General features: G+C 42.6%; 1 protein-coding gene across 1 annotated transcript; it reads left to right on the top strand.

Moving 5' to 3' along the window:
- Positions 1-3889: 3889 nt before the first annotated feature.
- Positions 3890-6617, top strand: socs9 (suppressor of cytokine signaling 9). Its single transcript, XM_068745228.1, has one exon. The coding sequence runs from the start codon at positions 3984-3986 to the stop codon at positions 5562-5564; it is 1581 nt and encodes a 526-aa protein (XP_068601329.1). The 5' UTR covers positions 3890-3983; the 3' UTR covers positions 5565-6617.
- Positions 6618-24141: the final 17524 nt, after the last annotated feature.

The following is a 24141-nucleotide window of genomic DNA, read 5'->3' as shown; positions in this document are numbered from 1 at the left end:
ATCTAAATAGAAGTGACTGTCCCCTCTAAATGTCTACAAAGCCAAAGAGAAGGGTTGTGTGATTGTTCAATTGAAATGCAACACGATGGCATCGTATTTTTAAGAAGAAAAGCAGTTGAAAGAATTTATGCCAGCTGCAATTTGTCTCTATTATTTTACACCCCACTACATAAATGATGATGAATCTCATTTTGTGCCGAGGAATCCCCACAGGGGAAAAAAATAAAGGTTGTTGAGGATGGTTCTGTGCCAGAGCTGATTTAATATTGAATTTATAAAAGCAAAGAGGTTGGATTGTTTTCAATGTACACTCTAATGCTGGTTGATTAAATAAACCCATTAAGCATGATCGTGTGGGTAAAGGCTCCGGACCACAGCACCTGACTCTCGCAGTGCCCTCATCCTCACATGGCCAACATGATGATTTGATGAATCATACTTTTCAAGGTGCTTGACGACGTCACATTTTTTAGTTTGTGTCTCGGTGTGTTTCTGTCCCCGATGTGTGTGGTAATCAGTGTTGGATCAAAAACGATCTTATACAACCTCTGCCTTTGAATGTGGCAGAGCGGAGGCGCATGCATGTGTAATATGGTCTTAACTTTTGGTTGCATTACAAGGCAGGGATAACATTGACGTTTTGTTTCAGCAGCACAATGGGAGTTCTGTCCGAGTTTAGATGGTTATTTACGCATATCTTTTCCAATTGTATTTTTTACTCTCCCTCGATATTGATAACCTATTCTTATTTTCTATAATCGCATGTGTTGCCGCACTAATACAGCACTGTTGTAGATAGAGGACGTGGCGGTTGATGGTGCCCAGTGTCAACAGCTTCAGAGAAGAAATCTTGCAACCAGTCTGTTTTTATCGACTACCTGTCACTGTTTACATCTCTCTTGGGTAATGCCCAATTCATGCTATGCGATGTCATGAAAACTCCATTGTCTCACAATGTGACACTTTAAAGAACTGACGCCTCTCCGCACTTGAAGTGGCTGGGTAGAACCTTTAAAAAAAAAGAAAGAAAAGCCTTCTGCGCCCCCCGAATTCATGGACTCTTCATGAGTCTTGGAACGTGTTACAAGTGTTAACTGTGTGAGACATGTAACTCCGGCTATTCTGTTCATGATCCTTTAGCTGTTAAGTCCTGATAAACTGTGGCGCCGGAAATGCACAGCTCCAGCTTCCTCACTGGTCTATTATAGTCATAGATTTCTTCAGAGCAGGCTCTGCAATAGATCTGACTTTCTAAAAGTGTCTTTCAAGCCCACAGGACTTCTATCAGTTAATGATGTGGAAAACTAAAACTTGGCTGTCTGATTTTTCTTTTTTTTTCATTCACTATATTGTTTGTTGTGTTATGTTTTTAAAAAAATGGCTCAGATTATCCTTACCATTTTCTCTTGCTTCGGACAGCCCGCATATTTGACTGTGAAGACATAAGAGGTACAATGCAGCAGATTTCTTCAAGTGTCTGCAACTCTGCGTAGTCGGTGATGGAGCAGGGGCCTGACGATGCTTATCTGAGCCGCAAATAATGTCATGAGTAAACTGAACACTAATAACTGGCCAAGGATTATGTTTACTCCATGTTTACATTCCAGTGAAGCATGAAATTAGTTGGTGGAAAAGCACTGCGTAAGATCCGCCTTACTTATTTTCACAAACCAAGCACCCACTGGGAGGCACAGAGCCTGTGTGGTTTGACTTCTATCAGTGGTTCTGTTTGACCCTGCCAGACTTAAATTTTTAATTTACAGAGCCAGCTATAGGCTATGTTGCATGTATTTGTCTTGTACAATTTATACATAATTATGACTCCCCGGACATTTTCTAATATTTTATGAACATTTTAAATCCCCATCCTTACACTATATATATTTTTTTTTTTTTTTACTGTCACTCATGTGTGAATGGTATTCATGAAGTACAACAGCAGCCGGATCAATGATAGTCCAAATAAAGAGGCTCGGTTCTTTTGCAACTTAACTTGTGTTTTGTGTGTCTGTTTTCTTTGGTATATGCTGAATTTCGTATCGTGTTAGAATTTGCGCTGCTGCAGGCGTTCTTTAGTGCTGGGCGCTGCCAAAGACATTTTATATACACTTCCGGGTTGACTGCTTTCTGGAGGTCATTTGCCGGAATAGCATGCTAGTCAAACCGCGGAGCTAGCTGCCCTTTTGTCAAAGTTATTAGTTTGTCCACGAAGATTCAGAAGCCTTTTCGACGATAACGTTGATAACTGATTCGGTATGTTGACATTTTGTCCTATATTCGAGAGAACTGCGAAGAAGCTGCCATAAATACAACCCGACACTGATGATACAAAAATTAGCAGATGGCTAACTAGCTGCTCTGCTAACTTATCTTACAGACGGCAAACAGCTGCTTGCTAACGCCTTTAGCTTGCGCGGCAGTGTTAATTATGTTTTGATATATATTTTAGTCTTTACAGATATACGTGAAGGTCTGGTAACATTTTAAAAACCTTAAAAGCTAACTGTTAGCCTAACTTTTAGAGACAAAAAGTTCGGACATTTGTTTTGATGGACCCCATGTACTTCGACTCGACAGGCGTCGTCTTGCTCAGAGAGGACAAGGTCACATCCCGAGTATTTTTATGATGTCCTCAATACAAAAAGTGGATGCTGGCAAATGTTTTTTTTTTCGAAAAACATAACCAAAAAGCGCAGTCGTTAACATTTGAGCAACTCAAACTAGCTTCCACTAACGACGCGGTAGGTCTTTGAATTTGACGATAACTAATTAAAAAGTGTGAATCAAACGTAGACGTGTAGGAAATCACAGCCAGTATTATGAGGTGGATAATAATAATAATGTAAGGAGGAACAGAATACAGGAACAACGTTTTGTGTACTCATTTGCGAGAACTTCCCTCATCTCCAGACTCAAGGAACGACTCTTTAAAGATTCGTTTGATTTGAATCAGGTGAAGCTGAAACTGCGCTCCTTAATTTAAGGAAACACTCAAACTTCAGAGATATCTGTCTGTTTAGAAGCACGTGATTGGGTTGACCCACCACCCGTCAACCAGCATGATCCGTCTGGTGAGGCATTCCGGTATATTTGAAGGGTCCATGTCGGAGCCGTCGGCTCCCTGACTGCTGTTTAGGCACCAGGATGAAATCTGCAGAGCTGGTCGGACCTTTCTACACCCAGCCTCGTGTTTCTGGTTGGAGCCGTTGCTGCCGCTGACTGGCCCTGATGTTCCTCTGATCTAAATCCAATTCAGGACACGTTGGACGTTATGAGTGTGTGGATGCACTGCTGCAACCGCAGGAGCTCGCAGACACCCTGACGCATGTCTGGGCAGAGATCACCCAGCATGCCCAGATCGGCTCATGATAATTCAATGCGTTCAGAATTGCTCTGCCGGCGATTTAAACATTTTTAGTTATATTTTTGACCCTTAACGTTTTTGACAGTGTTTTTCATGCCACGACAAAATTTCACTGATCCAGCTCCAATCTTCTTAGATTAGTTTTGTAATTAATTTTGTATCTTTAAATTATGGAGAGTAACTTGAGCTGTGGTAAATGGTGATGCGCACTATTGATAACACCTAAAGATACATGTACTGTATTATTTAAAATATAATTGACAGATTTAATGAGAATGGAAAATAATCATGAATTGCATCTCTAAAAGCGACCCCCCCCCCACAAGACAGGATAAGCAAAAACTCTTGGGATATTCATGAAGGCAGAATTTTAGCAGAGCTGTCAGTCTATGTAATACGCAAGCAAATGTTCATCACTGGTAAATTCAGACTTTAAGCACGTCTCTTGTTCTGCAGGTTGTTCTCACTTCCATTGGCCACGATGCACGGACGAAGGAAATGATGCCTCAAGGAAAGGATGTCGATGGGACGTTTGTTGCCAAAAGCTAACTGCAGTCAGAAGTCCCTGAACAGTTCCCAGGAGTGGCTCAGCTGCTGCCGATCCACCCCATAATCCATCATGTCGTTACCAAAGGAGTCGGCCAACAGAGGGAAAGATCGAGAGAGAGGAGCGCGGCCCAAAGTGAGACAGAGCCGGTCAGAAGAGAGGCGGGATGCAGGCAGCGGGCGGAAAGCTGGCAAGGGAAAGAAAAAAGGCCTCGTCTCCCACGGACCTGCAGCCGAGAGGCCCGTCAGCGACGGCTTCGAGTACGGCGAGCTGCTGAGCGGCCTCGAGACGAGGGGCAAGTCTTCCTCATCGCTGAAGGATAGTTGGAAATGGGAGGGGTTTGAAGTCACGCCCTCGTCGCTCGAACAAGAACGGGCAGCGGCGGGAACAGACCTGGGAACAGTTGGTTCCGCTGCAGAGCTTCCTGCGCCGATCGACAGCGAGAGCAGGGGGTCGAGCAACAGTCGCACGCTCCGGCAGAAAATCCAAGACGCAATGGGGCAGTGTTTCCCGTTAAAGACGCAACCGGCGGCGACGCCGGCGCCGACCCCCCAAGCGCTCTCATCATCGGCCTCCTGCGCCTCGTCGAGGCGCAAGATCCACCTCAGCGAGTTGATGCTGGACGACTGCCCTTTCCCCGTCGGCTCCGAGCTGGCTCAGAAGTGGTATCTCATTAAGCAGCACACAGCCCCCATCACCCAGCCCCCCCTGCTCGATTCTGCAGTCGTGTGCGGCGCTCCCACGACCTCGGCCCTGGCAACCGTGGTGGAGGACGTCGACGACAGGCTACGAGAGCGCAGGCGCATCAGCATAGAGCAAGGCGTGGAGCCGCCCCCCAACGCGGAGATCCACACCTTTGAGGTGACGGCCCAAATCAGCCCCCTCTACAAGCACGGCCCCAAACTGGCTCACGGCATGAACGAGCTGGCCGGGGGCGACGGGCCCTCCCTTCAGCGGCAGCACCAGCTCCTGCTCCAAAGCTGTTTGGACACCCTGGATGAGGTGGCGGCCTCAGCCGCCGTCCAACCACGCGACAGCGTTCCAGAGCCTCCGGCGGACCCCGAGGTCGCGGCCGCCAGTTTGCCATCGAGGGCGGAACAGAACAAATCTCACGATGGCTACCGCGTCCACACTCAGATCGATTACATTCACTGTTTAGTTCCAGACCTGCTGCGGATCACGAGCCTCCCTTGCTACTGGGGGGTCATGGATCGCTACGAGGCAGAAACGCTGCTGGAAGGGAAGCCCGAAGGCACCTTCCTCCTGCGCGACTCCGCCCAGGAAGACTACCTCTTCTCGGTCAGCTTCCGCCGCTACGGCCGCTCGCTGCACGCGCGCATTGAACAGTGGAACCACAATTTTAGCTTCGACGTGCACGACCCCAGCGTCTTCCACGCTCCCACCGTGACGGGGTTGCTGGAGCACTACAAGGACCCCAACTCCTGCATGTTCTTCGAGCCTCTGCTGTCTAACCCCATCCACCGAACGCAGCCCTTCACCCTGCAGCACATCTGCAGAGCAACCACGAGCAGCTGCACCACCTACGACGGCATTAACACGCTTCCCATTCCAAACGCTTTAAAAAAGCACCTGAAAGAATACCACTACAAGCAGAGAGTACGCGTACGGCGAATGGACTCTTGGTGGGAATGAAGAACAAACAAATGCGGACTAAAAGAAACTGCTAAATGCGTTAAACGGCGATTCTGGGTAAATCTGGCCTGCACTGCACGACACTGTACTTATTTATTTTATTCCTGCTGTACATGTCTTTATAATTGTACTACACGATGCGTCGTCTCATTCGGTTCTTGTACACTCAAAAGTTCTTTCTGCTCAAATAAACAAACTTATTTAAACGTGCAGCGTTCGTGTTTCAAAGGGTGATTAAACCTGCCTGATTAGGCGGTGATGCAGATAAGAGCCTCGGCGCGTATCGAGATGATTGTAATGGCTGTTCATCAGTCACGTGCTGAGAAGCTGGAACACATGCTGGCGAGGTGTCCTTTCTTTTGTTAGAGAGGTGTGGGAGTGCAGCATTAATGGTTGACTCGCACTTCAGCCCGATGTCGATTCCAACCTGCTTGGGTTAAGAAGGAAATGAATGTATATTTTTCTACATTCAAACTATAATTGGACTGTTATTTCTGGCTCTGTCGCACGCCGAGCAGGGAATGTTCCGTTGGCACGTTCTCTACACCTTTCAGCTGCTTCGCTTTTTAAATCGGCAAAGCGTCTACGGCTTTTCCTGTGAGATCAACGTTCCAACAGCTTCCTCTGTTTTTGAAGTAAAGAATCAAATGCAGCCTTCGTGAAGTCTGCAACCTTATTAGAATGAAAGTTATGAAGCACTGACAATGGTAGCCTTATTTTTTTGCTAAAAGTATCGTGCTAACCGGGCTTAGATAAATGATAAATCAAAAGATCACCCCCCCCTCCCCTCCCCCCCCTTTGGAATAAAACCCTGATATATTTCCTGCTGTTTTATATTTGAATGTTTCATTCCAGCAGTGTAATGACAGAAGCACCAACGGTGAAACGCTGATGAATGTTAACGACCTGAAGTCAGTCTGGAGGCAGAGAAAAAGGTCAGGCAAATTTACAGATAGCTCAACATTCAGATGGGAATACAGGAGAATCAATAAACACTGTATGAGCACTCCTTTCACTGAATTCTTGGCTGTCATGCATGCAAATCTGAATATTTTGTATTGAACCACCGAAATGTACGCTTTTAGACAATGCATGTATCAATTACTGTAAATCTTAGAAGGCAAAGGAATTTTCTTTTTTACCTACAAATACATAAATGAATTTCACAAAACATTCTCTTGACACGGGGAAATTTATTAATTTTTTTAATCATTTATCGTCGGCGATGAGAGCTAATCACAAAAAGCCCCCCACCCCTCTGTTAATGGGACGGCATGGAGAATGGCTCCGAGATTGACCTCCAAACCATGGCGGCGCTGCTTTCTCCTTGAGATTTGTGATTTGATATGCAGGATGCAAATCATCCATGACAAGAATCCGTCCTCTAATGAAGCTGCTGTGATTTGTGTTGCAGCTCAGAAGTCTGCATTCAACATGAAAATTCCGGCCCTTTGAAGACGGTAAAATCGTAGTTGTGTTTAAGTAGAGCAGCACAATCCATGAAAGTCGGCTATTTCTGATCTCAGCACCACAGTATCGTTACAAAGCACAGCTGTTCTCTTCACATTTCTCAATTACCTCCGCTGAGAAGGTTGCGTTTTCGCTGGCGTAAGTTTGTTTGTCTGTTAATAAGATAACTCAAAAGATTTATGTAATTAACTTACAATTGTTAACATTAAAAGACTCCATTTACAGATTCAAAAATCATTTAAAAATACACATCGACATCTGGTTCACTTTTACTTTTCATGGTTGGTGTGTAAAGATACCAAGAACAATTTCTAACCTTTTGATGATGATCCAGATCACCATGTGGACGGTGTGAATCCAATTAGGAGGGGAATGAGCTGCTGGACGGAGGTCTGCTCTCTGAGCTCTTAATTATCTTTATTTTAAGAAAGGAGCAGGAAGCGTTTACAGATGTTGTCGTAAAGGAGAATGCGGTATTACGTGAAGCACAGCAGGTGGCTGTAAAGAGCCTTGGTGAGGTTAGATCTGCTTCTCAGCAGCCGGCGCTGCTGTGCTAGTCTTCATGCAGCTATTACAGGTCCCGGGGGGGAGGACTTTTCTTTGCCTGGATCATTGGGTCTGGAGGGACGTCATGCTCCGGCAAAGCAGAAAGCTGATTGGCTACACGTACTTAAGAGTGTTTGTGCCTGTTTGAACCTCTTTTTTTTTTTTTTCTTCCATTGAGGGAAGGGATTTTCCTCTGAGCATAATCTCTTCAATTGAGCATCACCGGGGTGGAGAATGAGCTTAAATGACCCCTGGGGGGCTATTGCTATCCCCAATAATCTGCTGGTCATAATCTAACAAATGCCCTTAAGAGGGCTTGGATTGATGCAGAGTAGCATGTCTTTGTGGAGCATTTCTCTGTAGACCCATATTGATAGAGAACTGAATCATCATGTGATGCAGTTATGTATCTAGGCCATTAATCAGGGGAGGGAGAATCAAACTGATTTCAACTGCAAACAGCCCAGACACGTTTCTTCCGATCCGCCCAGAGAGGGTTGTGTGACGGAGGGAACACCGCAGCAGAGACGGGTTATTTTTGGTCAGTAAATAAACTGAATAAGATGCATTTCAACTTTGAACACAAATGGAAGCCTTCTTGCCTATCTCAAGTTGTAGCTTTTCAAACGGGATGCTTCTTGCCAAAAGCGAGCAAGTAATTCCAGAGTTATTAAAGTTTCACCTCTCAAAAGTCGAAACAACTCCCCCACAGGAGGTGCATTGTCACACCAGGAGTGCTTAGTTTGATATTTGTTTCCCTAGAAGCAAGTCTCTGACAACAGATCATTGCAAATCCAAGCTTGCTTCTGTTCTTTCCAGCACGTATAGGAACTCATGAGATGATTGCTTGGGGGGGGGGTAAATACAAGATCAAGTTCCTCTAATTCGTGTGTTCTTCCTGCGCCATCCCAAACCCTGCACTGACTGGTATTTTGAGGAAATAATGAGATTTCTTTTGCCATTTTATAACTAGTCTAATGGATCCAATGCAGATTGATGGGCTTCACACAACAGCCCTTGTCACAGGCTTTTAGCCAGTGAAGTAATCTAACCTACAGACTGGAAATAACACACGAGTCATTCCACGGACAGATGAGGATGAGGTTGTGCATGTCAACATATGCATTCTGTAATTTGACATCAGAATGATGTGCATCATGACCCAGTTGTACAAAATGAATATTACTGCCCTAAACAGATATAATTATAGCTCGCCATTGATGGTGTTCAGAAGGAGAGTTTAATTACATTAAGCTTTCACAGGGACGGTGAAAAGACCTCATTCATCAATGGTTAAAGGCAAGGGAAAATCTAATGTTACGCAAACCATAGATTCAGTTGCATGCTTTGTATGATTCATTATGCGTTTCCATAGCAGTCGTATTGATCCGAGACTTGTGCAGATGCAAATGAGGAAGAAGCCGACCAAGCCTGTAGTAGATGAAATGAAATGCATAATGATTTATTCACCGCTGAGGTTGAAATAGCCGTCCAGAGGGCTGTTCTCAGGCCTCTGTTTTGTCTTCTCTCTTTGCTCTATTTTTTTATTTGCTCTGCCAACAAGGTTGGGTGTTTCGCTGCCATTGTGCTTTTGTGTTTCTGTTGGCAGGATTTCACAAAAACCGCCTGATTTGGAGCTTTTAATGAAACTCGGTGGGAGAGTTTGACGTATGACGGGGAAGAAATGGATACATTCTGAATCGGATCTGGATAAAGGGACGGATCCAAGAAAAAAAATCTTGAACAGAGAGATTGGGCTTTTTTCAGTTTTGTCATGAATTACTACCCAAATGTTGATTTTGATGAAGAGGCTCAACCAGACCCCCCCCGATTAGTGTCATAATTGTGCTTATTGACCAGTGAGTGTGGTCACATTTTGAACAGAAGCACAGTTTGTTCAGGGTAATGCATCGTTCAGTGCCGGTTGTAGTTGATAGTATAACTGTCTTCCACTTGAGCTGCCCGCGCCTCCTAGTCGTTTCAGCTTACATGCTTTGTGTGATTACCCGGTTTAAAGCAGGACCACACAATGAGCAAGTTCAAGCTCTCTTTTCATATTCAAAGCTGCACTGACATCCATATATGCAAAAAAGATGCCCTATCTCGGTTAGGTAATTTTTCTGGAGCCGCATTCCTCAGAACAGTACACGTTTAGCTCAAAAACACAGGCAAATGTCAGCAGTGCTTTAAAATGTAGATTGCCTAATTTAACTGTCAGCCTTCTTCAGTGCCTGTGGTAGCCTTAGGCGCAGTTATTACCTCTAAATAGGCACCGTTCTGTCTGCCGTCATCGTGAGTGACGCATGACTGACACATCTTGAGGAATGAGCATGACCAACTGCAGGGGAGATGGGTTGGTCTAATAATGCATTTCTGCCTCAAAGCAAAAAATGTTGCACAGCAGATTTGAGCATATTGCAGTCTACTGGCTGACAGAGCTAGCGTGACACTTCTCCTTGCGGTGATGGATCTATTTGAGCATTGCACATGTCACTCAGTGGCAAGAATAATTCCTTCTACTTTTGTGTTCTCGTCTAAATCTTGCTGAAACTTAATCAAACCCAGAAGATTAAAAAAACAACAGAGGGGGCAGTGACAGATTTGGTACGTTCTGTATATACAGTAGCTTGATATACCGAGAAGTAGAGAAGTAATCTGAATATTGTGCCACTGCAGGTATTCTGACGATTCTTCACAAAGTGGACCATCCTATTACTGGCTGGTGCCGCTGCAGCAGTCGCGTCCCCTGTGGCTGTTTCACTGCATTTTCTTTCTTGCCTAAATGAGGCATTTGAATAATTTATGCAGTATTGTGGCTCTCAGTTTTAGGTTTGTCGTCCAAATACTTAAAGTATTTGTTGTCTCATTGGCATGACATGTAGGACAGAATTTTATTTGGTATCATATAATGCCAATTGTTCGTCTGTGTCTCCTTCTGTCCGACGAAAACAACGAGATTCGAGGTTGAGTGTTAAAATCCACAGCTGGCAGGTTGAACAGATTCTCACACATAGACCTGCATAAAATCTGCATTTGATTGGTTGCATTTGATCATTTCCAAATCTTGCATCACAAGCAATTTCCCCCTATGAATAATTTAGGTTAACAGTCCATATTTACCAAAATGCAGATCTGTGATTTGATGATCTGGACATGTTTCTTCATCGTCATCAGCATGGATGAATGATCAGATCAATTTGCAAAATCAATAAAAGCATCGTAATCTATAAAGTTTCATAATTCATGCAGGATATTATAATCCCATCCCACTTCTGAAGTGAGGTGATATATATATATACACGTTTAAAAAAATATACCTTGAAAAAAGTCTGTTGTAAGGATAAATCATTGCCCCTATTTTCAAATAAACAAGGTCAAACTAAAGCAAGGTCTCGTCTTATCAGAAAAAACAGTTGAAGAGTTTGGGAGAAGCATAACAGTCCTGGGGTGGAGTCTGGTGGGTGGAGCTTATTTCAGGGAGATGTTAGATCCTGTAAAAATAATAATTTACACCTTTGCTAATATTTGAAGTGCTTAGTAGTACAGCAAGAGATAGTTCTGTCCAGTTTACCACCGGTAGACAGACTACCTCAGAATCATGATCAAACACCTCCGAAAGGTCAATGGAAGAGGAACAACACTGCAGCAAGCGAAGCTTCAGTTTGCAATTTTAGAGCTCATTATTTTTTGTGCAAATGGAGAGTAAAAGCTGCAAACATACAGCAGAGGCACCAACATTGGAGTAGCAAATTAAAGTTGTCCAATAAAAGGAAGTGGAAAACCACTTATGACCCAGATAAAACAAATGTTTGCGTGTTTGAGGGAATCTTTGGCCAAATTGTTAAGACAGCAACAAATAATTCAACACAGGAAGTGAAGAATACAATAAAAAAAAAAAGTTTCAAGGCCATTATAAAAAAAGACTTGGTGATGAACAATGAAAACAAAAGCGAATGCTGACGGAGGCAGCTTTAGCACCAGCTTTTCTTAATCTTCTTAAAAATAATTCAATAAAAATGAACTGTAGAGTTTCTACAAGCTTGTAGGGGTCCAGCAGTAATATTTACTCTATGTCTGTCTTGGCAGGTCCTGCTGTGGATAATATTTCACGACTATTCATATTCTCTGCAGTATTTAAGCAGGAGATGAACTGCAGCCTACAGGACGTGTTTCACTTGAGCAATGTCTGTTCGTCACTTTTTAATCAAACTGCATTCAGAGATACGTGCATTGATGCGTAGACAATGATCTGAATTAAGTGTTTTTTTTTGCCCGTTACTTTTAATAAATTACAGGAGGATGATGTTTGTTGAGAATAAGGAAAGAAATGCAGTTTAGGTTGTCACAGCTTGAGGCTGGCCTGTGCTTCTCCATACACTGACTTCTCCTGTCTTCCAGAGCCTCCTCCTGCAATCAGCTCATTCCGGTCACCTGTGCTCCTCGGCTCACCTGCAGCTAATCACTCATCAGCCCGGACTCTACACCTACTCAGCCCAGACGCCACACCCCTTGCCAGATTGTTAGCGATGTTTCCTACTTTCAAGCGTTCCAAACCGCTCTCCCGCGTTTCGACCCGGCCCGATTCCTGGATTCCGTCTCTTTGCCTGCCCTTTGGGATCTGTCTGCCTGCCTATTCGGATTTCCCGGTTTGTTACTTCTGCCTGATATTTGGAGCTGCCTCATTGCCCGCCCTGATCTGGATTCGTCTGCTGCTTTGGACTGACTACCCGGTAATGAACAATAAAGCTCAGTTTCTGGATTTCCTTGCTACTATTGTGCATTTGGGTTCTTCCCTGCGTTGGTCCGTGACAGATTCTGTCTAACAAAAATTGAATATACAGGTTTTTCTAGAGGACAAAAAATATTAAAATTAATACAATCCTCTGAAATGCATAGATATTATAACATGGGCATCTTAATAAGAATGTACCATAACCTTCTTGATCCATTCTAGATTTCCTGATGACATCATGCTCTATTTTGTTCAAAATGTGGAACTCCTGTGTTGTGTTGCTGCAATCCCTGTCTTTGATTTCTCTGCATTGCAATCATTCTTTATGTTTGCACATTATTAGGAAATGCCACGAGAATCGGATCTAATTAAACCGAACCATGGCAGGGTACAGGTGTGTTAAAGGAAAGACGGGGAGATTGCATTACATAATCGCTTGGCAGGATGTCTCGCGCGCGATCCAACGCCAGTCCAGTGGCTTATTTCCTGCTCCTGTGATCAGGCAGGACAAAAGTCGACACAAAGGACGTACTCTTGTGTGTTACCTATAAGGTGCAATTAAAAGACTACAGAGCAATTATGGATTTGGCTCAGTGTGGTGGAGCGTGGCTCTCAGGCACTGCTTTCCTTTTTAGCGTGTTCAGAAAATACATCCTCCAGCGGTAGAGCTGTGGGTCAATTAAAATCACAGCCTATTTGTCAATTTGATTAGTTTTACCAGGGTGAATATTTTCAATCTGTGCGCCCAACAGTTTGACTGGGTAAAAGCTATTTCTCAGATATGTAGTAAATGTCAAATCCATCTCATCGGCTTGCACATTAGTCATTCTATGGCGTGGGTCCCGAGTTACAAGCTACCATACAGCGTAGCACAGAGCCTAAAGAATCCTTAAAGGACAACATGGAGTACTTGAATTTGAACATATGTAGGTAACGGCTGCGATTTATAGAACGCTATACTGTATTTAATTCCGTTTTTTTTAATTCAACAGCGAAGAAGCCAAGTCCCTCGGCACGCGTATGCTCGAGCCTGTGGTGTTTGACGTTCTGTGTCTGCTGAGCTAAAGTGAATACTATAACACGTTTGTATTATTAACATTCCCTGCTGCCTGGTCTGCCAGAGAAATTGTCTCAAGAACTGCTGCAGAGTAACAATTTCCAAGTCTTTACTGCTTATGGTGCTGCAATATTGCTAAATAAGCTTCTTTCCTAAAGCTCACTTGTTAGCCAGAAGTCCTGCGGGTTTCATGGCCCACATTGAGTCGATGCAGAGTGTCTAATGGCGAGCCAATGGCTGCCACGGCGCGTTACTGAGAGAGAAATGGCCGTCTCTGTTTCCACTCAGTCCAGTGTTTTATAATATATCCCCATGAGCCGTAAAGAGGACCAGCTCATATTTAGAAATATATCCTCCTGAGACCCAGCCAGTTAGGGTCCCGGGAGGATGTTATTTTGTACGATATGGAGCAACAGACTGCGTTGTTTCAATTATTTTTTTACAAAAAAATCCTTTTTTTTTTTCCTTATTGCAATTCGTGGTAAATTCTTTATGGAAAGCCATAGCAATTTGTTTTTGCATAACATGTTGTTAGCCAATTAGCATCAAAGCCAAAGTCTTGGGCTAATGCCCATTGATGATGGGCAATCATGCTATATGAGGCTAACGAGTTACTCAACGGGTTTTCAGCAAGCAATATCAGTGGAAAAAAATGGCAAAAAGTTCAAATGTAAAAGTGGAACAGTTTCCAAGGTCTCTATCTTTAGCCATAAAATATTTGTCAAAGTTTTTGTGTCCACAGGGTTGGACAATCAGTTTTCTTTGCTTTGTTGGTTGACATGAAACTGCAGCTTGTCCTGCAGCACTGTCAGAGAGATGGAATGTGTGCTACGGACCCTGAAGGATGACGGAAACTGGTGGTCCCAACACTCCTAATGTGCAAATCAGACGTCTGACTTGGGTTTGGTTGGGGAAGACTAAAGGAACCAGCTGCTAGAGTCTCTGCTTCCCTCTGGAGCTTCACCCAGGACAGCCGGAGCTCAGCGGCTCTCTGGTTTATCTGGTAGAATAAATGTTTAGAGGTCTTCGGCACAAAATGATCTCAACCTATTCTCAAACTTTTAATGAGTAAAACATCTGACTCACTGGAATGGAGTTGGAAGTGATTCAGAATAAATATACAAATTAGAACATGTTCCCTGTCGGGATGCATCCCTTAAATTTACATCATCGGGCCAGACACTGTCTGCAAAGCAGCGCTCTTAATCGTTCAACTGGTTTTTCATCAGCTGAGGAAGATAATTCTTGCGTGAAATAAGAGTTGATGACAAAAGTATTGTTTCTGTCTGTATTGCATTCACTGAAGTGTTAATAATGTGATGCCTTAGAAAAGACAACAACACGTTTCTCTAACTAAATCTCAATTAGGAATATTTATTTTGTCAATTTAAGTTCTGATAAATTAAATGAAGGGGGGGGGGGGGGGGGGGGGGGGAGCGAATTAACTGAAGTTTTCCCTGTTCATTGGAGTCTGGAGAGAAAATCCACCCGTAGTCTACATACAAAAAATCTGTTAAGACATGATTCAAATGCAAGCCAGTGGGAGAGACTCTACCCAGTACGAGCTGGAAATTAATTAGCACATTCTATCAGGCTAGTTGGACACATACTGGTGCACAGCGTGCTGGCCGTCCTGCTGCTGAAGCAGGAATTGTAGAAAAGTCAGCGACTTGTGTGTCTCGCCGTCGTCAACACAGAGCGGCCTGTACAATATTTGCTGGCCCTGTTTTTCTCATGTTTGACACAGAAGCCAAAATACCTACATTTGACTTGTGGAATTTTAAATCGATGTTGGGAGTTTCCTTGGTGGGTTTATTCATAATTCTTTGTTCGCTATCGAGACATGAAAGCAGGCAGGAATAGTGCCAGCCTGACTGGAACTCCAGGTAGCCTTCATTTGTCGGGGAGATTTCGTGCTTGGTGGATGGGGAGAAAAAACGATGCACATTTTAAAGGTGAGCTTATATTTTAAGCACCCAAGCCTGCTTGTCATTATTCTGTAACCATTATGTTATGCGATCAGCGATCATGACGTGACGAATGATACCCTCAGCATTAGAAAATCAGGTTCTTGCTGGAAATACTCTACTAAGGAGGGAAACTATAGGTCAATAAAAACAAGAGGATACTATATAATGTACTTTTGTGATGGAAGATATTTATGTCTGAGTTAGTTGTTGTTCTGTGATGCAGTGTGTAAGCTGCACTATGCATTGCTTCAGCATTGCTCCCCTGTGCACATGCTGAGCAGTTCATCCTCAGACGATCCCTTTCTCGCCATTCCCCACGACTGACTCCGAGGCTTCGGTGTCTTGACCTCGACTCTCTGGAAGGCTCTCCCAGCTGACCTCTCCTAGCTTCGTTTCCCCTGCAGTCAAGCATGCCTCGTCTTAGTTTTGTGTTATTACACATCTAACGGTGTGAAGTGTCCCTGAGACTTGTGGAAGGCGCTATATAAATACAGGCTACTGTTATTGTTACTTTCTCTGGAGTGATGGTCTGAGCAGAGCTCTTTGTGGGGATTTACGTTAAAAGCCTGAAGTAGAGCTCGGAGCCATCGCTCCTCTTTCGGTCATGAACTGGATTGTTCTTGGGGTTGAGAACTTGGTCCCAAAGGGAATATTTTTAATGGTATAACCCACGATCAGTGCCATGAGTCGCATTAAATTACTTTTAGTACCTTGACTACATCTGGGCTAGACGGAACCTCAGCGAGATTTAGACACTTTTCAACACTCGACATGTACGGCACTCGGCTATGGTATCTGCTATAAATCTGAAGCTGGCCAAAGCTACACTGCTATTCCACAGAATCACCTGCATGTATGTAAAACAATACTGATCACAGTTTTCATTTTATTCCAGTTTACTATTGGAGTATGAATAAGTATCCTGTTTGCTTCATTCTTTCAAGCAAGGCTCTTTGGCTTGCTTTCTTTTTTACAACTGCAATCGAAATTACATATTTGGTATGATAGAGAAAGAAAAGTGGCACTACAAATAGATATATATATATATATATATATGGCACTGGCACCAGGTCCATATATTCCAACTGATCATACACAGCCCGAGTTGTGGGGAAAGTCAAATGGACTATTTACCAAGTGGAATGGCTGCAGGGAGTAGGCAGCTATATTACTTTCTTTGTTTGAGTCAATGGCCCTATTGGAAACTGAGTCGAGTTGACTTCTGCCAAGCAACTCACTCACACAGACACACCCACACACACCATCCTCAGTCCTCCACTGCATTAAGGTGTCCGTGTCTGAGAGAGAACGGTTTCGTTCATGTTGACATATCAAAGATGAAAGTTGGCTGAATTAAACAACTCGTGCTGAATCATGTGGGATATTGCTGCCTTGGTTTACGCTTTGATCTTGATTCATGGCATGAGAGTGACGGATAATCTGCTGTCTGTTGCACAACACAGTTACTTACCTTGCTGCCTGATTCGCTGCTCGTTGAAAGCGTCACTGTTGTATCGTCTTCAGGTGTCGATCAGCGCTTAAATGAACCGGATCTCAATTGTGTTTTTCTCATTTGCAACCACAAAAAGATTTTGTTTAGACGTGTATGGACCTGTTTGAAGGATAGCAGACTGGCTTTACTACAAAGTAGTCTGTAATTGGTTTACCTTCAACATTCATCTTTCTGAAGCTCATGATGTGGTTTTATGGTGGCATTGCCAGATATGTTTACATTCAATTAAATGTTGACGTTGGAAAAATATATTACATTTTAACATTGACAACTCCATTTATGGATTAAAAGGTCTGTTCCAAATACACAGCAACTCTCATCCACTGTTGCTTTTGTTGTATGGAGATACGAAGAACAATTTGGAACCTTTTGATGATCCAGATCACCGTGTGGATGGTGTAAATCTAATTATGAGGGGAATGAGCTGCTCGGCGGAGGTCTGTGCTCTCTGAATGCCTTTCTGTTTATAAATGTCATGGATAAAGATGGAATTGTACTAGGCTATATTCTACTGAGATTTATAACTGCTTGTTCTTTTAAATTGCACGAGGGCTGCAGAAGCTCTGAATAATGCAGTCCAGAGCGACACGGAATTAACTCTTTTTATGACAGGGTCCTTCAGATTATGCCATGTAACTCACATCCTTGTTGGCCTCTCAGAGCTCCAGTATTCAAATCCAAGCTTGACTGGGTTTTTAGTAAATGTTGACTCAATGGACAGCAGTTATCTTGAATAGTGTGGCTTCTTCTACTCTTCAAATCCTCTTTACCTGCTTCACAAGGTCAGCAAAATTATATGTATGTTGTATATTAAAAACAAATGGACGTCTCTCCTCCTCGGGGTTGTCATTTGGAGGCTGCAGTTATGCCGCTCATCAGAAAAACAAACACGAACATTCGTGGCCTCGATGAGAAGTACCTGAAGTAATGCAACCTTTGACTGTCAGGTTAACTGACTGACTGAGTATGATGACGAGGGCCTGGTCCAGCCCAGGGTTAGAGTTCTCTTAAACCAATGTGAGAGAAATGTAAACTGTCAAGGTTTTGGTCTTTATTTACTCACACTTTGCTATTATTGTAAAAATACTTTATTAATCCCAGAGTGAAATTCTCAGTAACATTGCTCCACTCAACGAGACACAGCAATACGAAACTGACAGTATGCACATAATTGGAAATACCAACCATTGCACCTGAAAATATGGCATTTTAATCCATGCGCTAAGTATAAAATGACAGGTGCTTATATTCGTAAACATATTTTCTTTCCTCTGTGGGTGCATCGAAAATAAATAGGGGATTATGTACCAACTGACTTTTTGACTGTCCAAGTGAATTAAGACTGAATGCCTTTCTATTCCTCGCCAAGCTTGAAATGACAAATAATTATGGGCTAGAGTATTTTCAGATAAATGATTGCACCTAATGGGATAGTGGCAGTGTGACTCGATATTTAGCCGCTTCCAGGCAGGTTTGGTGCTTATCTCGTAGCACTTTTATGTGGAATTTACATGTTGTAGTGTCCTAACAACACCGTTATCTGCTTGATTGGATTAGAAGTGCTCTATAGATAAAAATGTTTGAATGATTATCTGTGATATTTCAGCCCCACAGAGGATGTCTGCCTTTTTATCCACTATTTAATCATGGTTAATGAAAAGGAAACAATTCAGCCAGAAAAAGATGTTAAACCTTAAACGGTACTTCAGGCTTGATTTGGGTTTGCCCTCATTTTCTGTGCACCTTTACAATTTCACACCATCTTAGATACTTTCCACATTATTATGTTATATCAAATTTGTGATTTTTATGACAATCCTATCTACTTTCACTCTCTACATTTAAACGTGAGCCATTCCCAGTTAGTTGTCAAGCTCTGTTTCCATCTTTTGCTGCTGGGTAATCTCTTGCTTTAAATGTCCTCTTGGTTGATGATTGACAGGCGTTCAGCCGAACATAATTGGAAAGAATAAGCCAAAGATGGAAGTTAATAGTGATGCGAAAAAGGAATGCTGCACACATATTAAACTGTTTCAATCGGTTCGATTAATTTCTTAAAGAACAGTTCAAAGCACAAATGATTCCTCGTAGTTTACTTTTTGTATTTATTTATTTGTGTGTGTGTGTGTGTCCTTCATGTACTGACAGTTTCAGGAGTTACGAACTGATTGGGTCTGCTGAGAAACTTTGTGATGCATTGCCCCAACCCACACTTCATCTGATACAATTTAAAGCAGCAGTTTCATTTCTGCGTCTGCAAACCTTCGATTTCTATCTGCGATCAAAATCATCATTTTTATTAAAGATTCTGCCTCGTTCGGGTGCAGCAAAACATGAACCTGCTGCGAAGCCATTAAAATGTGTTGCAACTCTGTGTGGGAAAAACGCATCCATTCAACAACTTGGATTTTAATGCCTATCTGGACAGCTGGTTATTGTGATACAGTATCATAATGAGTAGCCAGCGATTTCTCAATTAAACACTGACAAATCATCGCACTGTTGTGACAAATGTTAAATTTCCTTGGGGTAATGTTGGTATCTATTTTGCGGCACGTCACTGCGCAGGCTGGTGGCCAGGACGCCGTGACAGTCTCATTAAAGGGAAGCTGCAATTGGTGAACTTGTCTATTTATCGCAAGTGCCGCGATAGGTGTCGGTGCGACCCCTGCGCAGTCGCACACTGTCAACATGAGAACACACACTAATGGCTAGCAGCTCATGCCACAATCTAGGAATCAAGACTGTTTATTTTAATGGGGAGGGTAGGCTAAACTTAGAAGCTGTCGCAGAGTCCAATTCTGCTTACAGAAATAGTGACGGCGTGCCTGGAGGGGGGGGGGGGGGGGTTCTCTTTCATTATAGGAGACATCAGAGAAGATTTGGCTTCTGCTGCAATCACCATGCAGCTGCAATCAGGGGTGGCGCTCTCTCACACTTTTGCCCAATGATTAGAAACAGAATGGGGGGGGGGGGCATTTGGATTTAACCTTCACATCCACTTATTTCATTAGATATGAATTTCTACTCTGTATATCAATAATCCTTCTGCAAAATGTATTTCTTGCTTAATTAAATTTCCCTGGTGTGGCAAAGGCCCTCTCTCCAAACATCATATGTTGTTATTTTTGCACATTCGCATAATAATTTCATCCCTGACATTACAGGCTTGGATTTAAATAAGTCGTTCGCTCACGCCGTTCATGCTTATTGGAAATAATTTGCAAGGATAATGGGTTAGGAGGTGTTTGCCTCTGTATTCACACCGCAGCTAATTTTGCCAACCGGGGTGCTTGGCTTGCTGCCCTTCACCGCGTGCACCGAGGGAATCCCAAATTCAAGTCGTAAAAGCACAGGAAGCTGTGACCTCTTTTGAGAGACCATGAATCATCCTGTTATCTCCATCTCTTCAGCAGCGGGGATTCTCATTCCAACGTATCGCCGCCGAGTCAGGGCTGGGTAAATGAAGTCAGGAGGCAGTTGTAATGACATTTCAATGGCATTTTCAGTCAGACGTGCAAACGATGTTATGCGGAAAACTCGAGTGAAAGTTAAAGCAAGAGGCAGCTTGACTGATACAGGAGCGCGGGATAATAAAATGATCTCCTCCTCTCAATATCAGCTACAATGCCGGGCTTGGGTAATGAAGCACAGACCGTCATTATCATGCATGTGTCTGTGCCGAGTCAAATTGGCTCTCGGCCTTGTTGCTGTGACTCGAGATACCAAGCCCTTCAAGTCAGCTGATTGAATGCAGCACAAGCAAATGCCTGCTTTGGCCGATGTTTTTGAAACCTCGAGCCAAGTCCATGCTCGAAACCTCATTTTTGGGATTTGCTTTCAACATATTCATTCTCGGCAGAGATCGTGCGCATCTAGAAACTAAAAATGGAAATTCTGAGGCAGACAGTTGTAACCTTTTAAGCCAAATGGATTCCTGTGCAAACAGTTCCCTTCCTTTCGTTTGAGTTGGCGTATCCTCGCTGCAGCTTCATGCAGAGATTTCTCATTTTGATCTCGTTTGTTCTTTCCGGCATACACATGAGGTTTGCATCTGTCGCTCGCATCCTTCCGGACAGGATATGATTTTAGACCGCTGCATGCCTTTATGTTAAAATATCTCATTATGCAAGATGTGTGTGTTATCTGTGGATTGCAAAGCTTGCTAAAAGCACTTCCCTTTTCTTGATTTTTTTTTTGCGTTTCATTACAAAGCCGATGCTGTTGTCCAATTATTTAGGTGAGTGAGGAAATTTGATTGATTAAAGGAAGACTGTGCTCCTCATTCTAATCCATGTGCAGAAATGCACCGTGTTTTAAAGGTCACTTTAACTTCCTGCCCCGGATAGACAGTCTTTACATCACATCAATGCTTTTTTTTTTTTGTTTTGCAGAATTTATACGACTGTTGCACCACATCACATCCTCTAGTGTGGATTTATATTACCTTGTCTTTAAGTAAGGCACTGTAGCAATTTGTGTTTGATAGCTTGAATAGTAGCTGTGGTGATGAGGGAGAAATGCAAATTGCAAATTTATTACTGGTAGAAAATGAAGTGTTTGGTTTTTATTTCTCAGAAGAAGAAAACTGTGTGAAATTCATGTTCAGAAATGAGCTGCCAGCAAGCTATTTGCAGGTGTAAATAATTGTCTGTACATGCACCAAGGGGAAAAACACCCTAAACCACCGGCAGCGCTCACATGTGGCATAATGCCAAATTAAATTCTTCAGAAAAAAAATAGAATTGAATTGGCCCTCTTCCAAAACACAAAGTAAATCCTGCTTGTGCCAAATTACACTGTTGATATGGCTTATTCTGGGTAAAGGTGCCTAATGGCGGCTCTTATAGATTAATCAGAAGATTCTGGATTAAGAGTGTTCGGCCGTAGTGGCAGTAGCTCAGTCCTTTAGAACTGACTAATGCACTGTACAATTTATACACTGTATGTTCCTCTTTATTTCTTTCAAAAATTGATTAGATTGGATTTTCAGATGTAATATTTCTAAATGTCTAAATAGGGCATGTTGCTTGCCTTTGAAGCAGAGGGATGGGACACCTGACGGAAGGACAAAAGGCCAAGCATTGAGACTGAAATGAGATTAGGCCGTTTATCCTTGTCTCAGCATTTCCTTATACTTCTTTTGAAGAGAAGAAATTAAATCACATCTCTTGAAGGGCTTCTCTCGCGCAAGATAAAACTCGAAAATTAGATTTCATGTTGCCCTCTCACAACATACGGACGCATACAGTGGATAACTTGCTAAACAGGGTCCTTTGTGGCGTAAATTTGGTCCAGTCATCTCCTTCAGCGCAAGGTCAATCCTCATCTCTGTTAGCATATTGATTCTGTGGAGCCGTTGTGTGGAGAAAGGATCTGGTTAGCATTTCAGGGTTTCTTCTGCAAGGGCTACGCAACCTGATGTTGCATACATGTAGTTAACGTTGCCATCTTGCTCCCACTGCACCGTATAAATGGAGATCAGAATGTTCAGGATATGAGCAAGACCGTTTTTGCAGTTTTTGAAAGTCTACTCCACATCAGTGCAGAATTTACCAGAAGCATTTTGTGTTGCTTTTGATTTACTTTCCCCCTTTCTTTACTATGATCAGCTTGCTGTCGGAGGGAAATAAATCATTATGGGGCTCTAATCCCTCAGGATCAGTGTAGTGATTAGTATTCTTCATAAGTGAATATTCATGGCATTTAAATTCACCACCACACTGTGCCGAAATAAAGCACTCGACAACCGCACAAAACTAGACTACAAATTTATTGTTTCCTCTATTTACTCCTGATTTGGATTGAATGCCTTCTAATCATCACCTGACTAAATTTGAGAGTTGCAATGAGAACTCAATATTTGCATATGATATCAGTATTTGGAATTTTATTTCATAACAATGTAAATTTTCCATCTTCTCCTTCTGGCTGTTATCTATGAATATCTGCATGCATATAGCATAGGTGTGAGATGACACGCATCTCTCGATCTAACATGAAAGACACAGAAAGACCAAAATCGATAAAAAATATCGGTGCAAGCTATAGGATTTTAAATTTACATTTTATAGAAGAACTAGCTCAATTGAAAACCATATGTGCATGCAGCTTAAGAAGAAAACAGCAGAGAGGGATAACAGGAGACTTTTCTTCGCCTCATTAGCTACACAGAGTGAAAATGGTGCTTCTGCTAAACTTTGCAAAAAAGGAAGCTGAAGTACACACGGCAAACACGAACTAAAAGGGTGGAGAACATGTTTGAAATCCATGTAACAGTGTTGTCACTTTTAGGCTGATCTATCGCGGGTGGTAATGATCAAGCTGGTGGACGCCCAGAATGCAGGTACAGAGGCGGGAGTAAAGGTAAGGAAAAAACCCACTTTAATAATATATACAAAAGGGTAAATACAGATTAACATAAATCAGAATGAAAAAAATCTCAAAGCAAAACGAATTAAGACTGCATGGCTCAGGTTGTAGAAAAATGTCAACACAAAATACTAAATTACTAAATCGGCCAGGAGCAGGAAAAAGGATGGAAGTAAAAAACAAAACCTCACATCACATGTTTAATTGGCCTTTTTTTACTCTGTTCTCTGATGAGAGCTGTTCTGTAAATATGCTAAACTTTAAAGATGGGGTATTTTATTCTAGGCGGAGCTGCAGTAGATTTTTCCTCCATAAAAATGAGTCAATCAGAGATGAGTTGGAATGAAATCTTTATTTCAAATGATCAGGAGACCTGATGGGTTCTGCAGACTGACCCACGAATACTGTGGGAGACAGTTGTATTAATTTGTTCATTCACTTTTTGAAACGATCAATCATTGTCTCGGCTTCGGGCGCTTACCAAATTTGGGTCGCAGGTTTATACTTGAGACTATCCCAGCTGACTATGGGTGAAGGCTGGCACACCCTGGATAAGTCACCAGTTTATTGCAGAGCCACATAGAAAGACTACGGTAGTTAAAGCCGTCCTATTTAGTTTTTTTTAATTCAACAGCCTAGAAATATCATCAAATATAGTTCATTCCCTCTCACGCTGTAGTTATATATGCCACGTCTGCAATTGCGCTCTTTCTTGGCAACAGGTTATAAGAATAGTTCAGGCATACAAGAATTTGGGAAATCAAATTCTGAATCAAAACGTGTAGTTGGTTCCAAGTGTCTGCTTTTTTGGTGCATTGCCACATGCCAGCCTCCATCTTTGTTTGTGTGCTGGTTTTAGTTTGTATTCTGTTATTTCTTTTATCTCGACTAAATATCCCAGAGGTGCTCTAAAGTCA

The sequence above is a fragment of the Brachionichthys hirsutus genome, chromosome 11 (assembly GCF_040956055.1).
Source record: "Brachionichthys hirsutus isolate HB-005 chromosome 11, CSIRO-AGI_Bhir_v1, whole genome shotgun sequence".
Classification (NCBI taxonomy): Eukaryota; Metazoa; Chordata; class Actinopteri; order Lophiiformes; family Brachionichthyidae; genus Brachionichthys; species Brachionichthys hirsutus.
Note: the sequence above shows the minus strand (reverse complement) of the source record. Positions and strands in the feature narration are given on the sequence as shown.

Bases quoted from the DNA above. Each gene is read 5' to 3' on its own strand.
- socs9 (XM_068745228.1), top strand. From the start codon at position 3,984: ATGTCGTTACCAAAGGAGTCGGCCAACAGAGGGAAAGATCGAGAGAGA.